The 9,752-nt window shown below is 40.3% G+C and overlaps 1 protein-coding gene across 1 annotated transcript in view; it reads left to right on the top strand.

The window, feature by feature from the left end:
* The window catches only part of LOC138020430 (M protein, serotype 2.1-like), an 11,282-nt gene extending 1,863 nt beyond the window's left edge, over positions 1–9,419 (top strand). The window contains exons 4-11 of the mRNA XM_068867418.1: positions 4,045–4,128; positions 4,589–4,672; positions 5,310–5,393; positions 5,884–5,967; positions 6,854–6,937; positions 7,092–7,175; positions 8,267–8,350; positions 9,324–9,419. Of these exons, the coding sequence (XP_068723519.1) occupies positions 4,045–4,128; positions 4,589–4,672; positions 5,310–5,393; positions 5,884–5,967; positions 6,854–6,937; positions 7,092–7,175; positions 8,267–8,350; positions 9,324–9,419 (684 nt within the window). The remainder of the gene's footprint in view (positions 1–4,044; positions 4,129–4,588; positions 4,673–5,309; positions 5,394–5,883; positions 5,968–6,853; positions 6,938–7,091; positions 7,176–8,266; positions 8,351–9,323) is intronic.
* The last annotated feature ends 333 nt before the right edge of the window (positions 9,420–9,752 follow it).

Here is a 9,752-nt window from a genome sequence, read left to right as displayed (position 1 = left end):
GGCGCTAATCCGAAATAAATTTCATACCAACTTTTAAAAGGTGCTGTAACACTCGGCAATTTTTCTTGCAACTTGTCTCGCAATTTCGTTGCGACAAAAGTTTTCTCCTTGTGAAAGAAGTTGCTGGTGGGTGTTACAAAAGTAAGTAATTAAGTTAGCTTCTTCATTGAAAAATCAGACTCAACAGAGGTGAGTCTTTACAATCGAAACGTTGAAAAATAGGAACAATTTATAATCTACAATCAGGTGAAAAAGATATAAAAAGGGACAATCAAACATCATGGTATATAATCACACAAGTTTAAAAAGGCACCTGTTCATAAACGAGTTTTTGCATCTTTCAGTTCTTATCTGGGGGAGCTGGAATTCATGTTCCCTTTTCCTTAATATCCTTGTCCATTTTGGCGGCAGCAAATCTTGGAGTGGATGGTCTTTAGTGTGGGTGATCTTATTGAACAATAGTTGATATTTCTCTTGAATTAAGGTCGATATGTTGAAGTCTTCCCATGCAGTATATCCATATCTGTAGCCTCGTTTTCAGAAGTTGTCGATTCGATCCAAGTACTTCTGACAAGCAGGTCCCCAAACTTCTAGGCCCTATGTAAACAAGGATAAAATGAGCGGGTGTAACTGAAGCAGGGCTGCAAACTTGCCCCAACCCTTTATGGTATCTACGCAGCTACACTTATTCAACTATCTTTTAAATCCATTACCCCTGACTGTAGCGTAGAAGTGCGTTTCCATTATCATGGTAATCTTTTCGATCTGCGCAGATTAAAGGGAAAGAAACTCAGGATAGCTATACTGTAGAGAGTCTCCAACGTCTTCTTACTGCTAAGACTGAAACCATGAGTATTGGAACCCCATCTGACTTCTTTGTTGATGATGTTAACCTGGCAAGAGTTGAGCGCTTCAAGCACCTTGGCAGCCATGTTTCAAGAGATTGTATAATGAACGAAGGGTCAAATGCTCGCATACAAATAGCTCCTTGTGCTGTCGGACGATTGCGGAAAAGAGTGTTCGATTGCTGATATCTGACTAGAACCACGAGGATCAATGTGTACTCGCTTCTTTTGTATGGCAACGAAACTTGGACCCTTCAACAGAAACACCTAAATAAGTTAAGAAACACCCAACAGAGTCATCTAAGGTGGTCAGAAATCGCCTTTCCTAGATAGAGCTTGTCTGCCGTCTGGAAGATGATGGCCCAGTCAAAGCTCTGTTATATGGAGAGTTAGCTAATGGAACCAGAATAGAGGGACAGCCACTACTCCGTTACAAGGACACGTGTAAGAGCGCTCATAAGCGAGGGGAGGCTTTGGATGGCTGGAGCTCTATGGTTAACGACCGCCGCAAGTGGAGACTCCTGAATTACGAAGATCCATAAAGCCAAGTGTTCTTTTTATCGTGACGCAGTAAGAGATCATTTGGATAACCCGAAAAACCTTTGGAAAATCATACATTGTATTTCTCCTTCAAAATGTACTAATTTATCTAGTCATCTTAGTGTCGACGGTATGACATCCAGTGACCCAGCGGATATATCTAACCTCTTTAATGAATATTTCACCAACATCACTTCCCCGGTTCAACTTCGTCATCTACCGGAGAGTCCGAATTGGAACTATTTAACCAATTTTGTACTTCCAGCTGGATCAGACCATTTTTCCATTCCTCCAATCACTCAGCTAGAGGATTCTGTTTTCTCTAGTGTTTCTCGACTGCCTTCGAACAAGGCTGTTGGCGGCCTTGATGGGATCCGTGGCTTCTTCCTCAAAATGTCCGCTTCGGCTCTTTCTTCCTCGATTACCTCTATTTTGAGTCTTTCCTGTGGCATTTTTCCAAACATATGGTAAATTCAGCTTAAGTGTCTCCCTTCTATAAAGTAAGGCTCCCTTTTAGACCGTTCTAATTTTCTTTCTATCTCTGGTTTTGTCACTGTCTCGAAAATCCTCGAGCATTCTCAATTCTATCATTTTCTCACTATCCATGGCCTCCTCACTGATTTTCATTTGGTTTTAGATGGTTCCACTCTTGTGAACTTGCGGTCATAATTCTGTCGGATTATATTCTCGATAATATGGATCGGAGCCTTCGGAGCGACCTATAATGATAGATCTTAAAAAGGCGTTTGACCTGGTCGGCCATCGCACTCTGTTCTATAAACTCGGTGTGTATGGTTGTTCTTGACTTGCACTCGACTTGTCGGCTCATATCTAAATGCCCGCTCGTAGAAAACAGTTTTTTAAAGGTGCTCTTTCTGATCCCCTTCAGGTGTCCGTTGGAGTCCCGCAGGGACAATAAGATAAGCGCCGCCCTCGAATAAGCGCCGCACTTGTGGCGCGAAAAATTAAATAAGCGCCGCGGCGCTTATTCCAGTAAATACGGTACTCGGGCCATTGTTCTTTTACTATTTATCAACGACCTGCCTTTGTATCTCTCTGATGCCAATTTGACTTTGCTTGCGGATGACAATACCGTGCTCACATCTGGTGCTACTGTGCAAGATGTGGAGTTGCAATTGAGCCACGTAGCTGCTGATGTACAATATGTGCATGGGCTAATCTAAATCGTATGACTCTTAATGTTTCTAAAACTAAATCTATGTTACTCGCGTCCCCTCAGAAACTAAGATCTTTGGGTAAACAATCCCTTCATGTGACTGTTAATGACACTGCGGAGACTGCCGTTGAGCAAATTTCTCTTGCTAAAACTCTTGGAGTGTTATTCGACAACCCTTAAATTTCCTGGGAGTAGCACGTCGATGATCTTTTTACGTAGAATAAATCCTTATCTTTACACTTGAAGGATCCTTTGACTTTTATAACGCATGTATGCACAGTCATCTCCTCTATTGTTCCAGTAACTTCTTCGGCTTCTTCGTGTGTAGAAACGCACTGCTCGGGCTTATCCTTAATGCTGCTTTTTCTGTAATATTTCACTCTTTTGTATATTCTTAGTATTGAGGGCCACATGTTAGGTTAATGTGTTACCTTCTTCAAATAAAGTATTATATTGCATTGAACGCTATCATTTGCCAGGGGATTAACATAAGAAGAAAAGAGGACCACGAAAGAAAGCTTAAAAAGCGCCACAAAAGATAGACATCCAACAACTAAATTACCGTCGTTTTCATCTAAGCGTGGACACACGACGGGAAAACGTGTTCTTTGAAGTTTGAGTTTGGCAGCCGTTAACATAAGCAAACTTTTGCGTGCGATAGTTTGACTGAACGTATTTGAAGCATACTTTATCAGATCAGGGTCAATCTCTTCGAAAAAGTCTTTGATATCCAGTCTTGCTGCCATTCCAGGAAAACTTGCATGAACCTCCTTCAAACTGTGAAGGATTGATGACAAAACTTGTCATGTTTGCAACCAGTTAGAGCATGTTATACCCGCGTCGGGTGTAAAGGCATCTATTCCAACTAGTCTCGCAACGTTTTTGGCCGTTGAAGGGTATGTTACATTGGGCAATGTGTTGTTTAACTTGTCTCGTCATGGCGTTGCGAGACAAGGTGCATAAGAAATTGCGCAGTGTAACAGCTCCCTTAACGATCTTTTTCTTTTAGAAATTAACCTCGTACCCACCTAAAGGACATGGTGCAACGACATGTTGCACCGACAAAAAGTTGTGTAGTACACACTGAGGCGACATGCATTACGGTCGTGTAGCGGGGACATGTAGCAGAACTTCATGGGGCACGTCGCGGGGACAAAATCAGCCCAAATTGGTGTTGCACAGTTATAAAAGTACCAGTTCACACGAGGCGACATGTCGCTGCAACATGTTAATGAAACATGTGCCGCAACATTTTCATGTGTGTGCACATGTTGTGATTTTACCTCTGCTACATGTCCCCGCTACACGTCCTTGATATATGTCGCCTCAGTGTGCACTACACCAGTTTTTTGTCGCTGCAACATGATCCCTCTTGTCTGCCCATCTTAAGCAACATTGCATACTCACGTAATATGTTGTCAATAATTGTCGACCTCCAATTTCGCACCTCTTTATAACATTCTCATGTTTTCTTCATTGAAGAGGAAAGAACTGGAAGCGGAACTTGCGGCTAGGACAGAAGAAGAAAAGGAATTGAGTGACGAGACTGAAGCTCTCAAGTCGAAGGTATATTACCAAGCGTAGTGACACAACACATATTTCTCAGATGCGGCTGTTTACCTCTGTACCAAAATGAGTCTTGAAGTGCAAAAATAAAATTCTAGTGGCAAGACTCTATACATGCATCAATAGCTCACCGCATTATATCCGATGTTGCTGCCGACTCAGTTTTACACAGAGCTCAGGGCTAATTTCGCACAGTATTATGGAAAATCAGTGTCTTTTAAGCTTCAGATTTGATCTTATTTCATACGTTAAACTACAATCTCGAACGAAAAGGGTTGAGAATATTAAAAACAGGGGTTGCTTTACTCACTACGTCCTCAATATCGCACCCTATCAGCCATCCCCCTCCCCCCTATAACCAATGTTGATAAACCCAGGTTCAAATACGGAATTCAATTCGGTTCCGTATTTAAGGTGTTTTACGTTTTTGCAGTGTTCACTAAAGATTTCTTGATTGTAGGTAAAGGAACTGGAAGAAAATCTCAAAGCTATGAAAGACGAACATAATAAATTAAAGAATGAAAACTCATTGCTGCAATCAGAGGTACGCTTATAGGTCCAAATTATTTTATCCCCAGAGGAGTCTTTCGACTTTTCGACTTTTCTGGCTGAGGCCAGAATTATAGAAATTTATTGCGGGAATCCTTACTTGATTGTAGGTGTGTGCAGTAAATCCTCTCCATTTTTCGGAGTGAAAAAAATGCCAAACGTACTGAGCAATTGCTTTGGCTTGCCACTGTAGCTGGAAGTCAAAACAGTGCTTGCATCGCCTTTTTAGCCAAGGGAATTCACTACTTGCACAATCCCATAATACACCTCTCTTACCCCCCAAAACGTTTGCATAACCATTGTTTGCAATTTCTCCTGGGACATAAAAATGTCCCAAGAGAAGTCGAAAACAATGCCTATGCAGATTTTTGGGGGGTAAAAGGGGTGTATTATGGGATTTGTGCAAGTAGTGAATAGACTCAAGGTACATTCCTCTCCCCTCCAGGTCAAGTTGTCACATTACTCCCGTCCCAAGCAACGACGGTATTTAACTCAACATGAGTCGACCATTTATCAACGCCAGAATAATAGAATCTACATCATTTTCTGCAACTCGGTCCCAATGAATGAGAATGAGACCGAATCATGAATCGAGTCTGTAGGAATGATTTGTATTTTCTCAATCTTTCTAGAGAAAAGAAGTGGAAGACAATCTCGACGCTAGTCATGGAAAGGAAAACGAGTTAAGAATTGAAAACGCCTCGCTGAAGTTAGAGGTATAACAATCAGCAAACCTCACTCCTTTCTTTCATACCTTGTTGCAACGAAACAAAGTTATAAGGGACACATCATTTTTCACGAATGGGGGTTAGGGATAACTGGTCATTAACGATGCGCAAGAAAAATAGAAAGGAAACGAATCTTTTACAAGCTCAGTGAACAAGTCCAGCTTGGTGGTGTATACATTCACTAGGTCATGCACTAAGAGGCCGCCTGGTAAAAAAACATCTTTGAAATGAAAAACATTGGTGCTCCTGCATGGTCAGCAAATCGTTTAGCGCAACAAAAGGAACATAATCGGCGCCATCTTTGAATGCATCTGTCCTCTAATGTTTATATAATTACGACATAACAATTTGACGAGTAGTTCCTCAGCAAATGCTGACTACGTTAAGACAAAATTTGATCATCTTGAATCAGTTAAGTCAGTTTTCACGTCAGTTTCACTTACAAACTGTCACTCAAATGTTGTTTTCCTTATTACAGAGGGAACAACTAGAAGAAAGTCTCGACGCCTGTAGAGAAGAAGGGCAAAGATTAAAGTCTGAAAACTCTGCGCTAAAGTTAGAGGTACACGAACAGTAACATTTACTCTAATCTTTGATACCCTTTGAAACACTGTTTAAGTCCTATCACCACAATGCGTTTATTGTTTGAAAACGAATAAGTTTTAATCCGTTTCCACACTAAAACACCCTAAAACACTCAATGACTTGAACGAGACTTTTGAAAACTGTTTCTGCAGTGGAGACTTTGAAAATGCGCCAGTTTTTGTGTAGAACGATACCCTAGTGGGTGCCTTTGGATGTTTTTTCCAAGGTTCATGAAAACGCTACGCGAGACGAAGGAAAAGACCAACCAGGGTAACGAAACTAAGGGTAACGTCCGCACGTATCCGGATATTTTTGTTTCCGCAACTTTTTCTTTCCGGATTGAAAAATATTTACATCCACACGTAGCGTATTCAAATCGAAGTTGCCCGTCCACACTAATCGATCAGCTACTGGATCAGCTACCTTTTCCAGATTCCCAATTGTATCCGGATTCACTATAGTACTCAGGACTCCTCAAGGAAACAGAGGTAACAGAGAATGCGCCATGAAGCCCTCGGCAGCCATCTTGAGAATTGGAACTGGGTTCGATCTTGTTACGTCATCCGGATAAAAAAAATTTCCGGATTTGGCGTCCACACGGTTCCAGATTCATATCGGATTAAAAAATATCCAATCTGGAGAGCGTATTAAAAAAGTTCCGGATTCACTAGCGAATTCGCCGGCTACGTGTGGACGGAAGGCGTATCCGGATAGAAAAAGGTGCGGGTTCAAAAATACTCTGATACGTGTGGACTGGGCCTAAGATTCTTTTAAAAAAAAATGATGAGCGATCATTGGTGTGGATGAGCCTCAAAGTCTTCGTTTTTGTTGCCGCTCATGTCAGTGCTATATTTTCTTTGTAGAGGAAAGAACTGGAAGATAATCTTGTTGCCAGTTTATACAAAGAGAGTGAATTGAATATTGCAAACGCTGCGCTGAAGTTAAAGGTAAAGGACCCAAAATTACCTACGGCTTGTATTCTCAGGAGAGGAAAATTAGGATAGGTGTTGTTCTGTACTGTTATGTGGTTGTAAAATAAATTGAAATAGTGGAATGAAAAAGTACACTGCAGTCGAGTTGAATTTTTTCAATTGCATGCAGAAGAAAGAATTGGAAGAAGACCTCAACACCAGCAGAGACAAGGAAAGTGGATTGCGGATCGAAATCGCCTCCCTGAAGTTAGAGGTACAGAAAACTGTAGAATTTACTATTTTCTAATAATGCATTAACATTTACAAGCGGAAATCATTGCAAAAGTGGTGAGACGGTTAATTTTTATAACGCGACATAAAGTGAATAACCAGCAGTGAAAGTCTCACCTACACGTAAATGAAATGTCAATCAAGTCGACAATCGACACGTCAACACAAAATCAATGAAGATTATTCAAGAAGTGAAGAGACCTTACTTCTATACAACGCGATATTATTTATATCCAAACTAAGATAGGGAATCACCAGCTAATATATAGATTTAGCCAAGCCTAAAAACGAATTTAGCCTGCGATCAAATTGAAACCCAGTACCTGGTCAGCGGTCAACTTAAGAAAATCAGCCGACCTTGATGAACTCTAAACTTGAGCCCGCGATATGGTCACGTGATACTGGTCACATTGGCATACATGGAGGGGTGGACATACGTACGGTCGTGCGGTCATACGGTGAACCAAATTTTTTTACCCCATAGATCCGCTAGGAAAGTCTCACCGACAGGTCAATCAAACTTACAGCAGACGTGTGTTTTCCCCAAAATTTCAGTTATCCCACATATTTTCACAAATTTGTCAAAGTAAGATGAAAATCGAATTGATTTTAAAACAAATTTTTTGCATTTTATTTTTTAATGAAAAAAAGTCTTAATTTATTCATGTAGAAATCAATCTCAGCAGTTCTCGGATTCCGTTCAATTCTGAACTTTTCAGACTTTCCTTTTGCTACTTGACGCGGCGTTTCGTCTTGGCGAAGAGACTCTTCAGAGACCTTATGAATTCAAAGGCAAACTCGTTGAGCATCGCGCCCAAAGTCCCGTTCGCAAATTCTAGATGTTGACACGAACATTTCACAAATATTTTACAATAGTTTTGCTTTTGTATACATTTCCTTTCGCTACTGCAAAAAGTAGCGTTTATAACTCCGAACATCTTTAATCTCAAAATGCTGCAGTACTAGTTCGCAGTTGAATTACATATCTTTCACATCCATAATCTTCAACGTAAAAATTATTCTTGCGACTTTTCCGTACATTTGTTTATATCCGATCGTCTGTTTATTTTGTAGAAGAAAGGATTAGAGGAAAATCTTGAAGCCGGCAAAGAGAAGGAAAACGTGTTGAAGAATACAAACTCCTCTCTTAAATCACAGGTAATCAAAAAGACGCCGCTAGTATTTTCCTAGGAGTAAACTTCATCTTCTAAGACTTGTGTTTAATGGGTTGTTCGGCTTTGGAGGCTTAAGGTAAGAGAAATTTGAGGCTAAAAGGTAAAGAATATTCGTCTGGTAAACGCTGTTTCAAAATTCTTTCACAACATTCAGACAATTTGAAATGTTCGCACTAGCGAATACCTTCCCTTTTTCATGAATGATTTTTACGGGTTTATAGTCACGTATTTCCACCATGAAGCTTGAGAGAATCCATCACATTCCATATGTTCAATTCTGTACATTAAAGCAAACCAATCATCACCTGAACCTGTTTTCATAACCTCCCTTCTTGACCTAGTTTCCTTTGGCCTTGGCTCAGTAATAAAACCTCCGAACAAGTCACCAGAAAGCCATAGTCGGATTTTTCCACTTTCCCCATGGCAAGTCACCTTGGAAAAACTATACATCTTCGAGGAAGTTTTTCTCTACGTTTAAAACTTCGCTATAACCTTTCCTTTGCCTCGGGTTATTGAAAGGGCCAGGCTTTTGGAACAGGCCCGGAAGATCTGCGTGCTTTCATGAATCACCTTTTTGGGTGAAAGAGTTTCGGACACTGAATTTCAAGAGTAGAAACGAGCAATTATTAAGGTTATTAAACTCTCAATTGGCCTCTTTGACGGTTTGAAGATCTATCTATTAGGAATTATGCTTCATAGGTTCTTAAGTCCTAGAGCATAGCTGCATGAGACCTATAAGAAACGTCAGAAACAGGTCCTTGGCTCTGGGGTTGGATAGAAATGATTTGTTAGGTTTTTGAAAATCAGACGGAACTATAAATCTTACGTGATTTGGATTCCCTACGGTGTGAAAAAATAGTCTCCAAATAAAAATACTCTTAATCTGACTTTAATTATTCTGTTAAAACTGGAGAACCTAAATTCTGATTAATTATGACGTATTTCCATTTTTTTAGCTGTCCGAAATAGCACACAAGCTGCGCGAGGGGATAGAGATGGTGTCATCTTTACGAGAAGAAGTATGTTTTTTGTATCCACTTCAGTTTGTATGATTCACTTACGGTGCGTTCGATTGACCATATTCCGGAATAAGAATACATGGAATAGAAGCTCGAAATCCTTCGTTTTTACGGAGATTCACAATAAAATTGTCAAACACCTGCTAAAATGCTATTTTAAACATATGTTTATTATCCATGTTGCTTCTTTTTTAGTTGGCTTCACTGAACATGAAACTTTCTGCAACGGCATCAGAATTGGCTAACAAGGAAAAAGAGGTGAAAAATGTTTGTCCTTGCTTTACCATGGCTCACGCGGTAAATTCATTAAATCTGAATCAAGAACAAGCCTCTTTATATCTGAATTAGCTTCGATAGCCTTTTCCA

Source organism: Montipora capricornis, chromosome 10 (assembly GCF_036669925.1).
Source record: "Montipora capricornis isolate CH-2021 chromosome 10, ASM3666992v2, whole genome shotgun sequence".
NCBI lineage: Eukaryota > Metazoa > Cnidaria > Anthozoa > Scleractinia > Acroporidae > Montipora > Montipora capricornis.
The sequence above is the reverse complement of the archived record's forward strand: the minus strand, read 5'-3'. Positions and strand labels throughout refer to the sequence as shown.